At 40.3% G+C, this 24,081-nt stretch overlaps 1 protein-coding gene across 4 annotated transcripts; it reads right to left on the reverse strand.

The window, feature by feature from the left end:
* Positions 1-466: 466 nt before the first annotated feature.
* kcnn2 (potassium calcium-activated channel subfamily N member 2) lies at positions 467-22,699 on the reverse strand. Of its 4 annotated transcripts, none has more exons than XM_079658370.1 (8): positions 21,830-22,699; positions 21,346-21,438; positions 11,273-11,691; positions 10,850-10,991; positions 10,605-10,715; positions 10,392-10,519; positions 5,402-5,471; positions 467-2,498 (listed from the first exon to the last, which is right to left on the reverse strand). In XM_079658370.1, the coding sequence occupies exons 1-8, from the start codon at positions 22,598-22,600 to the stop codon at positions 2,223-2,225; spliced, it is 2,010 nt and encodes a 669-aa protein (XP_079514496.1). In that variant the 5' UTR covers positions 22,601-22,699; the 3' UTR covers positions 467-2,222. The 4 variants fall into 4 exon arrangements, with proteins under 4 accessions (XP_079514496.1, XP_079514495.1, XP_079514494.1 ...); XM_079658369.1 differs by having other exon boundaries at positions 21,346-21,441; positions 21,830-22,635; XM_079658368.1 differs by lacking the exon at positions 5,402-5,471 and having other exon boundaries at positions 2,333-2,498.
* Positions 22,700-24,081: the final 1,382 nt, after the last annotated feature.

Raw genomic sequence — 24,081 nt, forward strand, 5'->3', positions numbered from 1 at the left:
AAAGTCTCCTTGTTCAGTGTAATACAATGCTGCAACACACAATTAAACTATATTAACAAGGTACTGAACCAAACAAGGTACTGAAAATAACATTGGTTTTGAGTTGAGTGAGTTTAGCTGTATTTTTCTGCATTGAACGTTTCTACTTCTATTTTTGATAGGTACCACTTCAAGTATGTTATGCTGATAACACTAAGGTACTTAAGTATAATTTACATTTAGGATCTATTACTCAAATATTTTCACATTGTGGTATTGTTCTCTCTGATGGTCAGCCTTTCATAGTGTGCATTAGGATACTTACATATTATCACCCAGTGCAAAATGTACCCTGAAAACGCCTACCTTTATTTGTCTTGGTCAGTGGAAAATCAAAGGTTGTCAAGCCAAAAACCTAATTTAACACACACAAACAAACATAAATACAAATCCTCTCACAACAAAAAAAGGATGCAGACAACTTGCATATTTGTTATTGTTTAATTGTTTATTGTTTAAGTCGCATACAGTATAATCTCTCATTGGTTTCTATGTTGCTGAAGTTTGTGGACTGAACATCTGTCATTTTGTTGACCATCATTGACTTGTTGGTCAGTGGGTGGGCTGGTTGAACAAGATCAGTGCTGTCAGTTGGATTAACTCCTCTGGCCCATGCTATGCTCTGTGAACCTTAATAAAGGTTGCATTAAAACTATGTTCGTATAGTGAATATTATCTATCTAGTGGGTATATTGGCCACATCAGGGCTTTTCAAACAGTCGATACAGAGATTGACTGTATGAAAAGCCAAAGAGGATATTTACTTATATATATTTTTTTACTTTTGAACAATTCAAAACCTAATACAAATTGTAGATAGATTTACCAGCTCTGCTCTTGAATATTGCTCATCCGGCTCAGTCAAAAATTGTCATCAAAAGCCTTTGTTGTAAAAAGTAAATGCAATCTAAAGAATAATATAAATTTGAAATAGTCCATAATCAAGATCAGGAAATAATTGAATAGACAACTTATGTATCTTAACTACAGTCCAATACATTTTAAACCAAATGCTAGATATGCTGAATCTGTCGCTTCATACATCCCCGTTATTGTTTGTTTAGTTCTAGGAGGTGTGCTTGTCCTCATCAAAATATATAAAAATAGGCATTTTCTTTTTAAAAGGTAGATACGTGTTTCAGCGAGTTGTTGTTCAGCATTTGTTGTTGCCCGGCTGGGGGGACAGCAAGCATAAATAGCACAGGGAAAAAATGAACAGGAGGTGAGACACAGCAAGACAAGGGGTAATTACTGACCACTAAATAAACTCCTGCATATCTCTACAGCTCTAAGTTAATGCTTCTTTGTGGGGGAAAAAGGGCTTTGACTTGATTCATCAACATTAGCCACAACTTGACAATTGACAATAATAAACCCATGCCCAAACATCTCAAATGTTCTTCTTTTAATGAGTAACGCATTTTTATATAATACGTCAGTCAGCATTGAAGTGCATTGATTAAAAAGTAAGTGCAAGTACAGATTTTGATGCATTCATTTTGACTAAAGGATTAAATTATTTGCAGTGTCGCCCCAAAAATAGTCATTCTACAGGGGCGCCCTGCAAAGGAAAATCGCTATAGTTGATGCTGTTCCTAACCTAAAAGATATATGCTTTTTTCCCTCATTTCAAGCTTTTTTAAGTTATCTCTGAGTGACAGTGTGCAGCAGTGATTTTCATCTGCAGCCTGCTCTCAGTTCACTCCAGTCCATCAAACACAGCACTTTTCCCCAATATCACTGTCATGCTTCTTGACTGATTTCTCAGTGATTTCTCAGTTTGCTTTGAGGAACACGGCAACTGACTCAAGTCAGCGGAAGCACAAAGTCTGTGAGAAGCACTATTTTAGTGCAATAGTTTCACTTATGGTTACCTTGCCACGTAAAACTGGCTATCTCTGCATAGAGATGGAGTAGAGTTTGTATCGTGCCCCCATCGATAGGCCTTTTACTGAGGGAAGTGCCTTTGGGGTCATGTCACCAGAGCAAGGATAACATCATCTTTTGAGGTATTAGAAAACAAATAACAGCATGAAGTTATCCATTAAAATGCATTGTCCCCAGTATTGTGGATTCTGTCATCAGAATTTGGATAATACTTATTGAAACCATAAGGCTTTACGATAAATGCAACTTGGCCATATGATGGCAAAAGTCATCAGTGGAGGCATGCCCCTTGGACTTTAGCTGCTCTCTGAGGATGTGGGCGGTGCTGTGGAGGACGACCTTCGTCGGGACACTGACTGTGAGCGCTCAGGGCTGTGTTTGTCATAAGGCTGGAGCTGCACTTCCAGGAAGTCCCTGTGCTGCTGGCTGATGACCTGGCTGATGAGTCCCGGTAAAGCCTGCAAGTTACTCAGTAGAGTCTCCAGCTTTGTCTCCAGCAGTGCAATCCTCTTCTCCATGTCCTCTCCTCTCTCATTCAAGTCCGATATCATGTCATACATGATATTCTGAGTCTGAAAGAGTGGAGAGGAAATACACTTAATATTGTCATTTTTCAAATTGGTGTTATTTTTGATTGACAACCTGAAAATAACATACTGTATCTACCCATTATTAATCAGGATGAAACAGGCAGAAAAAGAAAGGCTACTTTGATGCTTCAATAACTATACAGTTGAAAGATTTCATTCTGAAAAAGAAGTGAAGTGAAATAGAGGAACGTAACCTCCACTTTAGATATTCACTTCCAACACATTCTGTTCAGTCTTTAAATAATAGAAAAAAACATATGAATGGATCAGTCGTTACTCACTATTAGTGGTATGTCAGAAAACAAGACTCATATACCCAGTTGAACATTGAAAGTGTTAATAGTTCTGGCAATTGTCTTGCAATTGCAATTGCTCTGTGCTGATAAAGATATCCCCCTCTCAAGTGATTCCAGTGTAAGTGACAGGGACACTATTTAATATGAGGCTTCAGCAGCCAAAGTTAGTAAAATTACAGTCTTTGTATTTCCCTTTTTTGTATTTCAGTTGAAAGGATTCACTCTCCAAGTTACAGTGGAGGGGAAATAACACAAAGGAAGATTTTTTTAACAAAGTTACTTTGGAAGTTACCCACTTAATGCGACCCCCCTGAACCCCACAGCTGTAGCCTCAAATTAAATGTTTTACGTATTTTGTACTGAACTTTGATATGGGAATTGTTTTAATACCATATTAAAACAATTGTTAAGCCATCCTACAATCTCAGCATCTAACACAAAAAGTAAAAGGAGGAAATATAAATATCAGTAAGCATCATACAAATCCTGCCAAAATTACAAATCAAATATTACAAGTTAAAGTAAAAGCTTTATTTATGGTACCATAATGGATTCTTTGTTATCGAGTTTATTGGCTGCAATTTGACAGCAAGTGATCCAGTCCGGGGGCAACATCAGCTTAAATTACAACCATGAGGACAGCTTTCTGGCAAAGGTCAGTTGAGAAGGGTAGATTTTATATGACCAGTTTACAAGACTTCTCGTTACCACGCAGAGGAGAGTATATTATCCTTTAACCTTGAGGAGACAGGAAAGGTGCCTGCTGATTACGCATGATGCTTTCTGCTCTTTTGATGCATCAGTAAAATATACTGTAGCTTCTGCTTTTTAACTCAGAGGTTCACTCTTTAAAAGTAGTCAACAATACTCTAAAGAAATCCATGTCACATTTGGGATGAGTTGTGGAAGTGATGCTGCTGCAGGGCGGTTTCTGAGGTATTATTCAGCGGAGGACTAATAATCCCTGCTGGCAGCCTGGAGGCGATGTCCTCCATCACTTACCTTGTCCACTTCTGATTTGAGGCGGGAGTAATGGGATGTGTTGTTTATGTGAATCAGTGAAAACTAAAGTAGCAGTGACAGCGCTCACCCTGACAGCTAGTGGAGACAAGGGTTTGTATCATGGATTTAACATAAATGAAATACTAAATAAATGTCATAGGTCAGTTGCTCATAATTGCAATTCAACATTTTAAAAGCTTGTGTATTGATAAAATATATAAATATATGTATGGATGTATTATCTCATACATGTCATTTTATTCTATGTCTCAGAAATGTATTGCATGGGGAGCTAAACTGACTCAAGTCTGAGCCTCATCTGTAAATCATGAATTCCAAAAACAAAACACATTAAAAAGTGATGGCATAAAATGCTAGAGACCAAAAAAAATGGCCTTAGTAAATCATAGGGAGGGAACACATACAAATAGAGGATGAAACTGCGGTTATGTTGGATGAACTTCAACTGTATAATAAAACCACAAATTGACACCATATATCCAGTGCTGGACAACAAAATTAAAGAAGGCGAGAGAAGAGAGCTACAGAGATCGTTTCAAACCGCAGCTTCAGTGAGCAATTTTGCAATTTGAGGACATCTAATTCAGTCTGAATGACAAAATGTAAAAAAGTAAATGCTGTGGAAAGACAACATTCACTCAAACAGTGTGTCAAATAAAAAGAATAACAAACAAATGTAATACCTCAGACTGGGGAGGAGATAATGAGTTAAGGGGATACATTGTGTTTTTTTCCCATTGCACTGCAGTGGCAATGCAGTTGCCAATGGTATGTTCAGCTCTATTTAGCTCCATCTTTCCAGAAAAAAGCACAAGGAGACTGAGGCTGTGCTGCCCTCTGATGGCAACAGACTCTTATAACAGCGCTTATATATCCAGCACTGGCTTTAAGCCACTTTTTTATCCAATGTCACATCCCAACTCTCGCTGCTGTTTTACAGCGCGAGGTGATTGGGCAATACTTACTAATACTTTACGTGACACGCTGGCCTGCATCGAGTTTGACTGTGCTGTACGTTTGAATGTCAAAGCCCCTGCCTTTCTCTCCCCCCTTTCTCTGCCTTAACTTCTGGCTGAATCATCAGATCACAGTGTGTCTCCCTTCCCAGGTTACTGTTTCTGCTGTGTCAGGCTGGCACACTGCCTGGTCTTTCCCTAAGGTTTTCTTAACTTCTGTTTAGTGCATCTGGAGACAAACATCAGAGAAAACATAAAGTGTAAAACGGCACCGGCAGAAAGGGGTTTCTCCTCACTTTCATTCATTAATTTTCCAAAGAACATTTACTGGGGATAGTAATTTACATTGTGAAATAAAATATATTTATTATTTCAAACCCAAAAAAACAGAATATCAGTTGAGTGGAGACAACCAGAGGCATCACACAGATGTAAGTATAATCATTCTGTCTGTTTATTTGACACCTGTAGACTTTATTATATCAGAAGACACAACTAATTCAGCGAGTGAACTAGCATGCATTGAATTCAATCACACAGGAAAGAAGTTTATCAGGATAGTTGTGTTGCCTAATGTACAATGCAGCAGTAGACTGTTAGTCTAGCTTACCTTAGCAAGGTCCACTAGTGAGTTTGCTTGGTCATTCAGCTTGCGTTGCTCCATTTTAACACTTCTCAATCTGAACACAAGACCATTCAGAACCCAATAAATTAACGCTATCAGAATACCGTCATTAAAATTGTGCACACACAAGGCATACACACGGAGAACACTCCCAGGACATGCACAGGATGTGTGTCGATAATGCAGGGGTCAGTCTGTTTGGTTGAGCTGCATGCAAGTGAAAAGGAGACCACAGAGGGTGAGGGGCTGCCACTGAGGAGAATGAGACCAGCTCAACATCCTATTCAAACAATACATACCATAATAAAGAAGTCAGGCGGACTGATCAAGTCCTAAAGTTTAACATTTTAGATGATAAAACACCAACATCTGTTTATCTTTAAACTTATCTTTTTGGTTAAACCAACTTTTCCTCTGTATGAATTATTAAGTCACTCAAAAGCCGCAGATATCAAACACTGTTTTATGTTAACATAGAGAATACCGTTTCTTTAGATAGTTGTCAGCTGCACATACAGTATGTGGACTGTTTTCCTTTTGAGACTTTCCAATACAAACATTTGGATTACACAATCTGCCCTATAAAGGAATCTTCCATCATGAATAGAAAATTATTCATTACTTGTTAAAAAATGAATAAAAGGCATAATTTCCCCAGTGTCAGTAAATTAATGGCCCACTTTTTTATCCACCAAAAATCCTACCATCCTAAAAAACTGCCTACTTCATACAACATGCTTGAATTATTCACATTGCCTGTTCAATTAGGCTGCTAAGGCCTGTTTTTACTCAGCCTCTCAGGGGGCTCAAAAACAGCAACTGTGCAGTATTGTAGAGAGTCAACCTCACGTGGTTTCCAGATATTAAAGAGGTTTTCTTTTTCCTGAATCACCCACGCATGCTAAATTACACTGGGTGCAATACACAGAATAGCATCATGATGGCCAGTTTGCCAACGTTTCAGATTTTCTTATGTAATAAGAACAACCTATGGCTGACTGAGAAGTGAATTCAGTTTGAGGTGATTATAAGGTTATTTATGAATAGAGGATTTAAGGGGCCCATGGGAGGGTGGATCTGTTATTTAGGTGAAATGCACCTATTCTCATGCATTACGTGATCATTTCTCTGTTTCCTGAATACAGGCGGATGTTGAGCGAAGATGACAGGGTACACATTCAGAGGGAAGTCACTAAAGACAACTGAAGGTCAAGGAGGGTGTCTTGACATTGGAGGACCAAATGCTTTATACAAAGCAGACTGTAAAGACAAGTACAGACTAATATTTAACTTGTATCAATCATGTGTTTAAATAAACGAAAAACAAGTGTATCCAAAGTGATGGAAGGTCATAGATATTCAATGTTAAATGACCTTACAGTTGATGTAAGACCTGTTGAAATTATACATTTCACAGTTGGATGACCAATACCTTGGGGATGGGGTCAAAGCAAAGGGCAGCTCGAGGTTAGGACGAGGAAACCCACTTGGCCTGTCTTTGAATAATGTGTGTCTCTTTCCCCCAGTCAATCACTCCTCATGAGCATTTCCCCTTTTCAATGGGCACTCTAAATGTGCTTGCTATTCATCAAGGAAAAGGGCTACGCTAAGCTTTTCACTACCACACTAAATCAGTTAAGGCAATCTCGGTTAGTGCTGTGCCATATTTTTTACCCTCTCGGCTTGCTTTCTTTGTCATGACCTCGTTTTACCTCATTGTGGAAAGAAATGCTAATTTATCTTCAGTGTAATGGGCAGGTTGTCCACTCTGCTGCCCGTCTGTTTTATTTTTTTACTCTCCCTGCTGACAGCTTCATGCTGTCGGTCACCGTGGCAGCCTCTCGGGCACAAACGGGATTGCTAGGAGGCTTTACCCTGACCTTCCTCTCTGGTCGCTTTCCTGTTTCTCCAATCACTGATCTCTGAGCTAACAAGCATTCACTGCCCTGCCCCGTGCCATAATACCCACTTCAACCTTGTAAAGGGAAAGGGACAGCATTCCCAGAGGGGATGGTCTGACTACTCTGAGACACAGGATGTAGGAGCTGTAATGGCCTCGAACTTACTGTGAGACATTTGCTTGCATGCACGCTACATCCTGCCTGCGGTGGGATAAACAGCACCATCCAAATGACCTCAGGACTTTTAAACTGTATCTACTACTTGCTCTGATACTTGTACTTAGTGCAGAAATGACGGCTATGTGTCAGTGTTATTATGCTCTTTACCAGCCATGATAACACTAGATCAGCGTCTTCCACTGTGTCATCCAACAGAGAAATGGAGGAAATGTGGCTGCAAATGTAGCAGAACAGGCGTAACAATGGTTCCACACGCCGAAAGATGACCCTGAGCCCTGATCGGTATGAGCATGACTGCTAAGTTGTATAACATGACTTGAGGGATATTTTAAGTTGTATACTTGTGCTACTGCAGGCCTGTCTCCTGTAGAGCTCTAGTCGTCATCCTTCGGTACGTGAAAGCACAGTTGATTGGAGTTTAATCAGTGGCTTTCTGATTAAAGATCAAATTGTCATCACATCCATGCAGAAATGGAAAGAAAAACACCCTCCATCACCGATAATTGAAATTCACTTAAGATGCATCATGGGTGTGTCTATGAAGTGCAGCAAAAGTATACCCAATAATAAGACGTAAAAAAGGTGTTTGTTATTGAAAGCCGTTTGGTTTTAAAATGGTAAATGGCAAATGTGAGGTTAATGTATGTTTTATCAAATTGTTACTCAGTCTCTAATGTAAACCTTTGTAGCATCTTAAATGAAATAATTTGCAACAATATGATAATGTCATGCAAAATGATTTGATCAGTGTACGCTACGACATTTTTCGTGTCATGAATTTCACTTATCAAATGAGGGAGTGTAATTTTTTAGTCACATTATTGGGTTCAAGGACAAGCTCTCGTTAGCATGCACACAACAGGTCTGTATCTACATGTGAGGCGAAGACTTACTTTCGAGCTCTATTGCATTGTGTCGACACAACCAGGAAAAAAAAGGAAACATAAAGTAGACAAATGAATTATTACAACATTAGATACACATATTCAGATGGCAAAATCTGTTTTCTCAAGTCTGGCTGCTTGAAGCTTTATTGGTATGCTGTCACCTCACTTCTGAACACCGGAAACTATTTTCCCTTTACTTATTTCTTCCTGCAACCAGCGTGTTATCTGTCTCTGAATTTGGACTGTTTTCCAGTAGCTGCAGCGTTGCTTGCTCTCTAAGTCTAATCCCTTTTTTGAACACTTGTCAGAAACACAGTAGATCAAAACAAACTTCCTGTAAACATTCCCCAACACAAACAGTGCCTTAAGGCGTCTATGGCTCCATTCAGAAAATGTTTACACCTCACATCCTTTACAGTGATTCATGAAAACTTCTGGAAGTGCCTCTCACTGCCTTGCAGCTTGGACTAGCGGAAACAGGCACAATGGTATCTGATATGATGTTTGCTATTTCCTCATGACAGGTCAAGGTATGCTGTAGGTCTTTTCCGACCCTCCACTTGAGCGAACTGCTCGCTGTCAGAACACTTCCTGTCCTATATTCATCTCACCTACAGGCAATACTTCAAACTCTCCAAGATAAAGCCTGTGAACACACTACCTTGAGAGCAAAATAGATAAAAGATAAAGGTGTGACGGGAGGATTTTGACTCCATGCCGAGTACCGGTAGTTGTCCTTGCACACAAAGCTGGACATGACTTTTTCCCACCGAATCTGGTTCTCTATAGATTTAGATTTAGATTTAGCTCCAAGGGTTTTACATTATCAGGCTGTCCTAGAGAACAGGAGGCGGACATGAGTCGCTGTCATTACCGCTGCGAATCGGCCGAATAAGAAAGCAAGGACATCATCACAGCGACCGTGACAAAATGCTATTAAACAGCACAAATCTGGAAGCAGGTTGCAGCAGCAGCAGCAGCAGCAGACAGTGTTGTTGTTTCAGTACCTCTCTACCTTGTAATCAAACCTATTTATGTCTTTGAAACATGAATGTATGTCCAAAAGATTCATGAGCAAATCAAGGTTGCACACAACAAAGATCCATATACATACATGAAACCACAGACAGCAAACAAACATACAAGCCGGGGACATTAAACTTGGGCATAAAGCTACATAATAGCAATGCACCTCTAGTTATTTTAATGAAGCACTGAGCGGATTGCCAGTTGTTGGAAAGGGCCACAGACTGGATGTGCTTGTAAGCACTGTAGGTTGAAGAAAAACAGGAGCGAAGTGCGGCTAAAATCAATACTGTTTTGGAGTTAGATAGCACCTCGGGGGTCCTTGGGGACCAACTAAAAGACTAGCTGACAGGTATGTGTCTGACCAGCGGCTAGAAAAGCAGGAACCCAAATGTGTCAGGCCCCGAGGTCAACCTGACATTTACAGCAAAAGGAATACACAACAGTCAATGTGGCAGGTAAGGTGAGAGAAGAAATAGCATACTGCTTTCCATTCTGTAACTTGAGAATATTTCAAGGTAAAATGAGATTTTTGCAAAAATTGTACAATTGAGGACTGATTGTTACCATTATATCCCACGGGAATTATGAGGAGTACAATCTCATTCCATGTAAAATCCCATTTCCACATGCAACTTACATAATGACAATTCTTGCTCTTTTTTTTTTATATAAATGTATTACAATCTCATCTGATGCATCAGCGAATCCTATTCACATAAATGTAGTTCTCTTGCCTATTTTACCACTCTTTTTTGAAGCAGAATCAACAAGCCAAGTAATTTCCACAGCTGCAAATGTAAAGTTTGTTAAGTCATGTGAAACAAACAAAAGATCCTCCAGCACATATTTTTGCTACAGGTGTCAAACAAGTCAGATTTGAGATGAGTGTTTCATCAGTATCAAGTGAACACTCTGGGGGATGAAAGGAATTAGAACGACATGAACAGGGGCGTCCGCGGCTGAGAGCGGGGTACCTACTGGTGAATGGCTTGGAGAAACTTCCTCTGGTGCTTCCTGACTCTGGCATGGTCCATCTTCCTCACCAGTTTGGTGTTCTTATAGATGAGCCACGTCTCCCTGAGAACATTCGCAGCCGTGTTTTTAACCTAAAGAGCAAAAAACATAAATGAGGAAACATTTGAATTTAGAAATCAGAAAGGTTACTATCCAAAATGTGGAGATTTGACTTACTCTTTTTGTTAACTGGGTGTCCATCATAAAATTGTGGACATGTTTTTCAGCTTTGGTTAACTCCAGTTTCTTTGCCACCACAGCCACCACCAAGGCAGTGCAGCCAGCACCCTGTGAAATAGCAAGACATTCAGGCACAAATACTTGATGTGGATTTGTCTTTTGTTTTACGAAATAATAGTAACACAGACGTTGCTACCATTACTTGAATATTGACAGGCAAGCACTCAGTCTGCTTTTCTCACCATAATGCCAGTCAGGAGGCAGACTCCTTTCCCACAGTACGTGTTTGGGACCATATCCCCATAACCAATGGTAAGAAACGTGATTGAGATCAACCACATGGCTCCTAGAAAGTTGCTGGTTATGTCCTGGTTGTCATGGTACCTGCAATAAATAATAAATGCATAAGGTTCATGCATCCAATGAACTCCAGATTAACCTCATGACTAATTCTCATTTTTTAAAAACATAAAGAAATACTGGTAGTTCTACACATGAGATAAAATGTGTTGTCAGCATATTGCGGGACTTTCATTATTTCCTGGGAATCTTTCTACGATGCTTAGACACAGTGTGCTAAGCACTGTGTGCATTATCTATTTTTATGCCTTATCTATGTTTCATGCTGAGCAGTGCTGCATAGCGTGAGAAAGGGATCCAGGCACCTCTCGCAGGCTCTCACAGTCCATGCAGCAATGATCCACAGTGAGATGGTGAAGACCAGCAGCACGGTGCCGGGACAGATGGTCATGAGGGTCTTCATCACGAAGCGAGTGTTAAAGTTAATCTTGTTGAGTGCACCAATGCTGCGGGACGAGGCATCTGTGAAGAGCTTGCTGTGCAGCAGCATGACGCGAGCGATGAGGTACAACCGCAGGAACATGGGTATGGACAGGATGATGTCCACATCTGCATCCGTCTTGGAGGGCACGTAGGAGTAGGCCAGACGTGCCGTCCAGGTGAAGGTGTAGTTCCCTGGGATGGGGTGGATGGCGCACACCAGGATCTCCAGGCAGATGAAGAAGATGCGCTCATATGTCATGGCTATCCTCCAGTCATCTGCTGCGTTGTCCACCATAAATAACTGCAAGGAAAGGGCACGGTGAGGCTGATAGAGGGTAACGTTTCCATCATGGTGACACAGCAAGCTACAGGAAATCATTAAACCCTATTAAACTATAAGTCACAAATAGCCTTGGGTCATTAAATCATATTTTTTAGTCTCAGACATTTTTCTCCCTGTTTTTGTCCATTTAAAATAAATGATATATGCATCATATTATTTCTGGCCATTTTAAAGAGCATCAAATTAATCCCTTTGCTAAAAACAACCTTTGGAGGATTTGGATAACTCATATGATAAGGAGAGGACGCTACACACTCTTGAGGCCAAATATGGCCTTTAGATATGCACTGGGGTATCTGATGAAGGTTGCAACATGAAGAATCATGCATTCATTTTTTTATATATTTTTCAAATAAAATTAACCTGCCTGTTATTTCTATTACTTTCAGTATTCTAAGAAAATCATGAGATTACCTATTTTAGCTTGATTAAAATGAATTCAACTGCTTTCCGTAAGGTAGCAAGTTACTTAAAATTACAGCTAAATAGATTTTTAATCTATTTGTCAAAAAGCATTATGATTCAGCTATTATGATATAAAATATATCATATAATATATAAAATAGAGAAAAATACAAAACTCCAGTTTCCAGCTTCATGAATGGGAGGATTTTCTATTTCTCTTTGTCATTATTGTAGCAAATATAACATCTTTGCTATTTTAGCTTTGGTTGAATAAAACAAAGCATTTCAAGAAATCACCTTGGGCTCTGGGAAGAATTCATATAAAGTAAGTGCTTTGTTGTAAGAAAAGACAAAAAGGTTTGTTATTCCTCTGCTTTCTGACTCCTTGAGTAAAAAGCATTAGAAAATAACTGTTTCATTAGCAGCATGCCGTATGCATTTTATTGATGAGAACATCTGCCGCCTCCACATTAGCATTAGCTTCTGATCGCCTGGCCACCCTGAGCAGAAGGTAGGGCGTCGCACCGGGGACTTCAGTGTGGGCGGGTTTCAACACCCCTCATCACTCTTCTCCACCCTGTCCTTTGTCATGTAGAGCGGTTTCCTCACATGGTCACCTCTGCTGCGCCCTCTTTTTGTCCGTCCCCTCCCTCCTCCTCATCACTTTCAACCCAATCTAGATTATCTTCGGCCAGAAGCTTCACTTGCTTAGTGCATTCACCCTGAACTAACGGCGGGGTCACAGTCCCATGGTAATACTTACAGTCGTTGATGCACTCTCAATCTTACTCCTCTTTCCGAGTGTTATATTCGCCTCTGTGGCTTACACATTAAATACTATCAAACTGTATTGGATTCACTCACATTTGTCAAATGATACCCCTTCTTGACACACCACACTGATATCCCTCCACAGCTGCTACTCTATCCACTCGATCACCTCAAGGTCCTCTGCCTGCTACAGGCCATCACAACTGGCAGCAAATATTTCACTAAATGTTGCCGTCAGCAAATACAGGCGAGGTTTCCTGCCGGCTGTATTTGTCATGAGAGCAGAAGCCTCTCAAAAGGAAAGAAAAAATCTGCACATGATTACAATTTGTCGGACAGCTCCTTGATATGGATAATGAATTATACAACGTCCGGGGACTTATCTGAATTTAAATGCAAATATCACACACACAGTACAATGTTTTTGCTTAAGAGTTTGGCATCGCTAAGAAAAGGGTTGTGCGTCATTCATCTTTGAGTTCAGCGCATCTTTAATATTTAAAATGTGGATTTCAAGTGAATTTTTTATTACTTATAAAAAAGAGTGAGGGAGAATGGGATATGTTTTCACATGTTAGGGATCACACCAAAAATAATGAGGGAGAATGATGCCGGGGTTATAACAGTTGGAGGCTTATGTCATTTTTGATTTTGTAAAGGAGGACGACTTCCATTTTTGTATTCTTAAATGGCTTGGATTTATATTTAAATCCTTCCTTTTCTGGCAGTAAAGTTAGATCAAAAACATTTTTTTTTTGTGCGCCATGGCAAATAAAGTATGTTTGTTGTACACAGAGCAATGAATTGGTTTACTAGCTTGTATTTTTTTTTATTCTGAATTAAATAGGAACTAAAGTTACATTCATCACAAGTAAGCTTGAAATCAAACTTGAAATGTAATTGTTTTTTTATTTTCTCTGTGTCACGTATCAACAACCCTGGGGTCACACATAAGGTTTTGCCCCACACTCCCTTCCGAACTAATTGTCATACAGTCCCTTAGCTGTTTAATCCTGAAATACTGTGTACATTAATTTATTGAACAGAGGTTTTTAAAGTACAATGTTCTAACACACACTTACGGCACACAACACTGGGGCTTTTGCTAACTACTTTTCATTTAGTTTTAACCTGGAATTGTTCATTATAGAAAAAAGGAAAGCTGTCCCAATCCTAGAGGGCTAATGGGATCAGTGACCTAGATTGTAAATTTCACAGTAATACATCAAATTGAATTGCTGAAGTAGTAATTTTTCTCATTCTGAAATGAAAGCCCTTATTCAGAATGTTCAAGGACAAAGAAAGCACAAATCAATAATGGTGTGCACGGCCACTTTTCTCACAGACATACATGAATGCTCCACATGCTTCAGTTTGACAGCCTCTAAGGCTCTCCAGCACTACAGCAGCGCTGCGCTTCAACACACAGACTTCACTGACCCAACAACAACAAACACTGCACTCCTATTACTGCTTCTGAGCCAATTATATGTCCAACAGCCACTGTACAAGAAATAACAACTGTCAACAAGCTGGTCCATAACAACAAAAACAAAACAAGCTACAGCTAACACATGCCCCGAACAAACGGTTAATCTGACCCACAAAGCCGCTGCAGCTCATTTATATTTATTTAAAGGGTACAATCAAAGTTTCCCCCAAACACAGTAAACACATTCATTAAATGTTCAGAGGCAGTTGTTCATATCAAATGAGCGACACCGAGCTCTTTTAACAAACTGACATCTATCAAGGAAGTGTGTAACTCTAACCAAGCTCGTCCTGTAGGGCTTAGCAAGTGAGTGTAATGTAGACATGGAAACACAAGCTGTGACTCCATTCTGCTACGGTTTCTTACTTACAGGGTTAGTGTTCTGAATGCGTGCAAATCTATTGTTTGCACACTGCACAAGCAGCGTTTTATTTTACATTTTGAACAACACAGGCGTCCTTTCAAAAGCAGTTAAAAAGTTTGTTACCTCAAAACAATGCAATTAAACATTTAAGCGCAGGTTGCATAAGGAAAGCCTACTTGGTGGTTAAAAGCAATTATGGTAATGGAAGAGCTGAAATACAATACTCAAGGGCCCTTTACTTCAGAGCATGTGGAAGTAAAGGGAGGTGGAGGAAATTACATCTGCAGTGGAAAAACCTTAAACTGCATGTCTTTAATCATAATACGATATAGAGGAAGACACTGAGAATTAGGAATTAAGACAGACATAATGAAACAGGACACTTATAAATTAGTTACAGGAGGCTGCCAAATAATTTAAACACAGCAAGCAAAAGGAGTTAAAATGTTAGCTAACTTACAAGGTTGAAAAAACAATTCTTTGACGATACTGTCTATCTGTTTATATCACAATATAAATCAAATATCATTCATGTGTACTGAAGAGGGATTCAAGGATGTGAATAAAACACACCACAAAGGAGAAACAAACAAAGATCTGTCATAAGGAACTTCCACCTTACACAAAAACAAAGAGGAACATCAGTTTCTGAACCCAACAAACATACAAATTGAAAAAATGGAAAGTTTGTAACCTGATTTAAATTACTAATCAAGTAAACGCAACCTCTCACTAAACATTACTGGCATCGGCATTCAGATAGTTTTGGTCTCATTTGCCCATATCATTTCCTTTCTAGCTCTTTATGATAAAGCTAACATGCTGGTGTTTAACATGTTCAACATCTTATTCAGTGCGTTAGCATGCCAACATGTGCTAGTCAGCACAACACACAAAGTACAGCTGAGGCTGATGGGAATGTTTTGCAGGTACTTCCTTTTGACCAGATGGTGGCAATAAAAGGTAAGAAAGGTATCCTGAGGGGGAAATGGATATCTGAACTGATTTAATTGTAATCGAACAGTTGAGACATTTCAATCAAAACCATATATCAAACGCATGGTGGCGCTAGAGGAAAAGTCAGGGAATCAATAGGCTTGAGTCATCTGTTCATCCTCTGGAGACTATGAATCACTGCACAACATTTCAGGGAAATTCATTAAAAATGGTTAAGACATTTCAAAGAGGGGGGCGGACCTCAGACAAACTAACTCTCTTCGGTTAAAATTAAACAGGAACATTGAATTGATTGTTTTAAGGACTCTTTTCTTAAAGGTTTTGTGTTCTTATTTATTATTATGGACATTAGAGTACGCAAGCCTTATTCTAAACCTAATTTTAACATTGACCCCGGACAAAATGTCGTCTCTTTCCAAAAAATCTGTATTCCTCACAGTGAAAACAAAGCACAAGAGCACCCACATTAAGCCCCTGCTTTGTGCAACACATCTCAGAGAACAAACACTGAGTGAGTGACGACGAGGACAATTTGAGGGCAAATCCAGCAGTCACGTTTCTCTCAGCTTGTTTTCCGATGGACACAAAATGCAGTCTAATCTCTGAGAGTGCATGCCCCTTCATCATCATGAGGAAGTTTCATTCATGTGAGCTTGAGGGACAATACGGCTGAATATGTCCTGAGATACTTCTCTGCCTGCATGCGTCAACACTGTGCCGTCTCAGAGGAGCTCACCTGCGATTTTAAACTGGGTTGGTTACTGGTTTCACAACGCTCAATATAACTAATGGAATCCGGCTCAATATTTAATCTGTGTAATGTGGAGATGGGAACATATATCTTGTCACTGAGAATGAAATCGCTCAATCTCATTAGTGAATTAGGTTGAGAGGTCCTGCTCGATTAATGCAATGCTTTATTTATGATATCAAAGCGAGCCACTAAGAGGCCACTTTACTGAGTAAATCTGAAGCGGTTACAGAATCAGTTTGCTTCTGTTTCTTAAATTAAGTCCTCCATTTGCATACACATTCTTCTATTCAAGCAAAGTTAAGCCTCTCTGAGCCAAAGTTAAAGCTTGTATAAATCGTTCTTTCTTTAAAGTGTGGCTGCTGCTGCCAACAAATTAATAACCTAAAGATCATCTGCATGTGAGTCACATGAAGAAGTTCAATCATTTCAAGGAATCTAAACTCTATGGGAGGCGGCGTGTCTCTGCCCTTGAAATCCTGTATGTTCAGTGAAAACTCTGAGGTCACCTGCCAGTGGTGGTTATCTGACTCCTGTCTGGAGTCTCAGGTAGAGGACAGATTTCGCTGTGAGAAACGCACAGCATGTCCTGAAGTTACACCATATCTCTAACACATACACGCACCCAGAGGCGGTCTGACAAGCACTGCCAAGTTTGACTTTGGCAGGATTCTCTGGCACAGTTTCGGATATTTGTTGTTATTTTATCTTTTCTGCAGATTGTAAAATGTAACGCTGTGCAACTGTGAAAACATCAGTGCTGGATTTTTATCACAAAAAGTATACACATCAAAGACAGAACAGCCCCCAAAGCACTTTGCATTAGTTTAAGAAAACTCAGCAGAACTGTCATGACGAGGTATGGCGACAAAACAATGGCCTTAACACAAATGCCCCTCTGCAACAAGCCTTTGATACGAGGAGAAAAAACTCCAACAAATGTCAGTTCCTGTCTGTTTGAGAAAAAGGTGAACTCATCAACTATCTCAGCAGCGAGAGCAGAATGATGCTCCCAGCTCGTAGCTCATATCAGACTTTGACAATGACAAATCAAAGGCATGCAGCAGCAATAGACTTCCACTCGACCTGTACAGTAAGTCGCTGCCTGCCAACGCAGCAAACTCAACTGAAAAGTCTAAGAATTCCTCAGGCGGATCGCCAGCTGTTACAAGAGACATCAGCGGGGATAAATCAGGCCAATAACTTTTGAAGGAGAAGTACAAAAAGACACTGAACAACATCAATATGTACAAATAATGAATATGATGTATTTTGATTGTAAACGGCTGCACAGGTCTGTGGATATTTAGCAGAACACACTTTTCATCTCTGTTAATGCACTTAGCTCTGTAGGTCACAATCACTGCCACCGCAGCTCAGCACATGTATCCCTAAACAATTTCAAATGACAGCTGGTGTCCAACACCTGACCTCTATGACCTGACCTTTTGAGATTTCAATCCCTCTGAGGAGGAATAACTTCCTGTTGGTATACCCCGTAACATGAGAGGGCACCGTCTTTACCGATTCTGACAAGTAAATCAGTTTTAAGGGGCTAGAAGTGGTGAAGAAATATTTCATCATCCTGGCTTATGCTTCTACATCTGACAGGCATCTGTGAGTACACATGGGTGTGCATGCATAATCTATTTCACTGCAGGAGCAACAATTCTCACATGGAGAAGTGCACTTTAGAAAAAGCACTTTACTAATTTCACTTTTGCTTCATGCAGGCATAACAAAAATGAAGTGGGGTCCACAAAACAGGAACATTCAGTATTCTGAATAACACAACAGGGTGAGATGGTTGTAATACCATGTATGGACTCAATTAGGAGGTTTGTGTTTGTTCAGTGAAATTCTATGTAGGAACGCTATGACGTAAAAGAGCTCTCCATTGATGCTTTCATGTCGAAGTCCATTTACTGGTCATTTGGATTACATCACAGCATCTGAAGATAGTTGTATAATGTATGAGGCTCTGGATAAGCTTTGGAATTTTACTCATTTCAGTGTATTAGCTTAGCTCTGCAGATTTTTAAAGGGGAACTGACAATATATCACATGCCTTTTGGGTTTCTAGAGGTCTCATAATTTGCATCTGAGGACATCACTTGAGTCAGCGTCAGTTGGACAAGAAGACTACAAGTTTGCAAATGAAACAACGATAAGTGTTAAAAACAGGGGTCAGGGGTACATTGAAACATATGGCTTTTGACCAGACTTGGAAAAATAAAATGGAAACATTTAGAATGAATGCATATGAAGTCAAACCACATATGTTTATCAGATGCAAATGACGAAAGCGCAGACAATTTAAAAGGGAACACAATAGTAAACAGTGTGTGCATGTGAGTGTGTGTGTGTGTTGTGCAAGTACATAGGTCAGTGGAGGCGTGTGGTGCAGTGGGTTGTGCCTTGGTGTTCGGATCAGGGGGTCACAGGTTCAAACCCCACTGCAGTCAGCATGTCGTTGTGTCCCTGGGCAAGAAACTTCACCCCAAATTGCTCCTGTGGGGATTGCCTACAGTATTGAGTATGTAAGTTGCTTTGGATAAAAGTGTCTAATAAGTGTAATGTAATGTAATGTCAGTCTGCAGGAACAAAGCATTGACAGACTAGCAACAACAGGCACTGAAGTCCCTCAGGCAGGAAAGCTACGGAGCAGCTGGAGTGTGTGGTGGAAGTTGAAACATAAACACCATGAACTGGATTGAAATAGTAAGACAGAGTCAGTTTCCAGGAACTGGCTGATAGTTTGTTTCAAAGATGACTTGATGAATTAGAGGCCAGACCTTACAATCAACATTTATAGAGAAGGAGCAGGGAGTGAGTAACACTGAAGTGACGCGATGACATTTTCTGATTCATTTAAGTGTTCAGGCTTCAACGTTTCAATAAATGGTGTATAAATCATTCTGAAGAGGGGATATGTGGTGAAGAGTGCATTGCAGTAATCAACTCAAGGGCAAACAATTGCCTCAATAAACCTTTCTGGGTCAGCAAAAGAGGAAATGTTATTGTGAAACGAGAGAGCGCTATCTGGGGTGAGAAATGTTTTGGATATCGACATGACTGCCAGAGGAGTCTGGATCAAAGAGGTTTGAAACAGCCTTCCGGTGTGGTAAATGTGCAGCTACTGACAATTAAAGGAATGGGGGGGGGGAAAAGCTTGTTTAGGAGCTAACAATGAACATTTCAGTGTGAAGGAAATTGTATTGCTTGAAAACCATTTACTATATAAAATAAAGCGGCTTATAGCTTTTTTTTAAACAGCTATTATCACTATATTGACAAAAACAGATGTGTTCCTGCACCATGACAGCGAGAATATATGGGAAACAGTGAACAAAAGTGTGTAGCTTAAGCACTTAACTGGTTTACAACGACCATAAACGTACAGCTGAGGCACAACTACTCATTTAACACAATCTGTTGTAAAACTCTAAATGGAAACCTGCCGTGATGAAAAATGCACCTTTGCCAGATATTAGTCACAACTAAATCACTACATTATTTATCATCAAGAAAAGTTAACACAAGCAAGAAGCTCAGTTTAAGAATTGAATAATTTACACAGGATTAAGTAAAAGGTGCGGAGGCCATGCGAGGGAAGACTGATATACGATACTCTCATGCAAACTTACAGTATGCTTTGTAATTTATAAACAGCTACTGGGAACTGTCTGCTGGGGAAAGGACAACTCTTCTGTTATGCATTGAAATATGGTAATGTTGTGTATTTCTATCATTCCTCATAAAGAAAGGCTTACAATGAAACTTGTGAAGGGGGCAATACTTTCACTGTTGGTCTTTTTCAATAACTGATTCTCCACTGGGACTAGTAAGCACTACATTTTCCAACAACGCTGATGAATATTGCAACTTTAAATGCAAAAGAGAAATTGTCAAAATGTAACATTTACTGTGTCCTGAAACATATTCTCAATCTTACATATAATCATATTAAAAAAAGCTGGATCAGCTAATATAATTCTACTAAAGGTTTTTTTTGTAATCAACATTTTCATTATCCTCCATTAACATGATTACACATTGTGTCATTCAAGATTTGACAAAAATGCTTGAGTTGGGTTTCTTTTCAAGACAAGTTTTCCTTTTAGGTTGATTTAATAAAAAAAAAAAAGAAAAGACAGTTTCTGATACATGAAAGCTTTCTGGCAACATACATCCACCCTGCAGACAGTGGCACAATTCATTCTGTGGCTGTTACACAAAGACACAAGTGCTGAAGCGCAGGAAGAACTGTAAGTAATGCAACAATGCTCCGAGGCAAGGTCATAAAACTGCCCAAGTGTTGGAACATCTCAGGGGACGCCGACAATCTATATTCATCCACTGAGCCTTGCGAGGAGTTCCTAAATCTTATCAGAATGTATAATGAACTGTTAATGGCGCTTCAAAAGATGATCATCAGTCTACACCACTCTACTGGGCAAAAACCTCTACTGTCATTTATGCAATCTCAGGGCTGTGTGGCTTTTTTTGGTGTTCAATATAGTCTGGGACAGACATTATTCATGGTAACTTTGGGAAGAAAAATAATACGAAAAAGAATGATATGAATTCATTGAGTTGAGTGTGTCCCACAGTGCACAGAGAAAACATATTGCACTTCACTTGCTTATACAACTTACTTCTTTTAGCACATTTTGAAAGTCAATAAAGAACATCATCCCTGACAGCAAATACACATTTTCTGGAAAATTTTGACCACCAAGCCTATTACTGACTTCCTTTAAAGTTGGGTTAATTCACTTCAAATGGAGCATTTACTGAAAGTGATGAGACATGTACTGATGACCATTCAACACCAACAATTAAAGAATAAGAAAGGTGTGACAACATTACCTGTATCTCTCTTGCATGGTATATGATAATCAGCCCCAGGAGAATGATTGTAGAAAGGCTTATCAGGCATTTTAGAGCTAATGAATACAGGGACTCCTGGAAAAGAGCAACAACACTAAAGCCAAACAACAAGCAACATCATGACATAAAAGCACATTCTTATGATGGTAAATCAGCCCTATTATAACATGTAAGATACAAGCCTGAAAAAACATACGTAAGTAACAATGCAGCTTCTTAAAGTGTAGCCTATACTGCAACAAATTCTGACATGAGATATCTTCTACTATTAGGGTTGATTAATGGACAGCAGTGGGCCTTTTGGCCTGCATGTGACAATGTGACTACCTGGGACACTTTGCTGTGAGTCAAGACAAAGTGTTTTACATAACTTTTATGTAACACTTTTTGCACAAGTTCTGTCTTAATGACTTCTTCCGTCAGCGTCATAAATTAAGTGTTTGGCTTCTGTGTGGATACGTACCTTTCCATAAGCTCCCCATGAGAGTTCAGTCTCTATAACCATAACAACGATCCCAAACATCCCAAAGATTAAAGCATAGTCGCTGAGCCGCTTCCTTTTCTCAAACAAGGCCCTCCTATGCCCCAGCTTTTCCCCAATGTTCTGGTTCTTCTTTTTCCCCGATTTGCCGCCGCTGTGGCCGCAGCCTCCCCCTCCGTCTCCCGATGCGTAAGGCATCAGTGTGGTGGAATTATTGTCCGGCTTGGATACTAAAGTGTCCGACGCATCTGCGCCTGAGATGGGCTGCAAAGGCTGTGACTCGGAATCGAACTCGTGTATGTTTCTGCGGGACGAGCTCAAGTTGCTCAGCGGCCGCATAACGCCGCCGTTGTATCTGCAGCTGCTCATGGCTATTTCATTGTAGGAGTTACTGTCTTTGTGGCTGCTGCCCAGGCTGCCCCGCTGCCGATCACGGCAATGCTGCTGCTGATGGTGAGGATGATGATGCCTGGATGAACTACCATGACTAGAGGGTGTGAACTCGCAGACGCTGTACTGGCAACCTTGTCTCGAAGACGTTTCCGAAGGTGTCCTCAAAGTTCCCACAGTGGTCGGCGACGTCCCGCGAAAGACGAGGCTTTTTCTCGCATCACAGGTGCAGCTACTGCAGGTGCAGCATTGGTCGTGCTGCTTGCCGATCCGATCCTCCCGCCCGCAGTAGTGCTGGTACTTACAGTGCTGGAACTGTTGCTCTGGAAAGAAATCGTTCTGCAGCTGCAATGGGGTTTCCATGTCAGTGCTGCCGTTTAAAGCAGCAATCGGGTACCACAGAGCACCCCACGAAGGGCGTTATGGTACTTACGGGAGGACAGAGCCGCTGCATGGATAGACCCATTTCGGCTCCGGTAGAATGAGAGCACAGCCTCCGATTGGGCAGAGGGGACCAAAACAACTGTCTCGACGTCATGAAAAAAAGGTTGCAACCATGAGACGTGAAGCACAGCCTCATTCCATTATGATCAACAGAAATTATATTACTGCTTTAATCTTTTAGGAGATATACCTGCACTCTTGCATTTTTAGAAATACCTGAACTTGAGGTAGGCCTAACTTCTTTGTAAAACTTCGCCGCAAAAATATTTTTTAAGTTTAAATTCAAACACATAAATGGCGTGTTTCTCATTGTTTACATCACTATATGAAAACACCTCTGCATTATGAGATACTGCCATTCACACGGTTGTAATTGAGCTTTTGCACACAACAGCCATCAGCCAGGGCCTATTCATAAATCCCTGACTTATCCCCATGTATTGACTTCATAGGAAACACACGTAACTCGCTGTCACCGCTGAGTTACACGGTGCTGATTCCATTCAGCTCATTGGCCGCTGACCATGTGATCGTGCAGGCCTGTAGCACCTATATGGCCAGAGCTCGTGTCTGCAGCCACAGATTGATGTGACCGCTGGTGGCTGCGTTATTAATGGAGTAGAAGAGTTATATCACCCTAAGGAAATAACGCCAACTGCACGAGATTGAGCAGCTGTGAAGGCATAAAGCAAATGCTGAAACCCAATCATCCACATGTCCTGGTGCATGCAGCAACAACACATTTAGTCTTAGGGCTGTTAGACAATATGGGAGTTATGTTTTCGTATTTGTATTGGGATTATAATAAGACCTTCAGTTGCATTGGACTCGTAAAAGTTGTCTTTCGCTACATATAGATCATACACCACCAATACACAAATCAAAACATCTGCAAAGTTGAAAGAGGATGAGTTTAAAATAAATCACATATTGTTTTTGAACAGGAGCTAGAAACGTGTAGCTGTGAGTTGTGCACAGTGCTCAAAGTCAATCCATCATTCATCCAACTAACTTTCAGCACCATGGACAGCTTCACTCGCTCATTGATCACTACCAACCCTTTAATAAAACAAGCCCTCTGCACAGGATCGCAATGCGCACTTAGTCCTGATTGGCTGGGTCTGCATACCACGTGACACTCACCCCCACCTTTACAGCCTTTTCTCATCTCTGTGAGCGTGGAGTCCAGTGAATGAGGCATTCTGCAAGAATTCAAGCCACAGGGTTTCCTATTCGGGAAAACGTTGTTATTATTGTGTGTGGCAGAGACCGAAGGAAGAGCTGGAGTTGTTCACTTCAGTGATCTTTCTATATTGTATTGCTATATACTTTTTTGCACCTATTGATTATCTTGGTATTAACCGAAAGTAGTCCGATTTTCCCTTAGCCCCCCTCCTCAT

The sequence above is a fragment of the Notothenia rossii genome (assembly GCF_949606895.1).
Source record: "Notothenia rossii genome assembly, chromosome: 11".
NCBI classification, from domain to species: domain Eukaryota; kingdom Metazoa; phylum Chordata; class Actinopteri; order Perciformes; family Nototheniidae; genus Notothenia; species Notothenia rossii.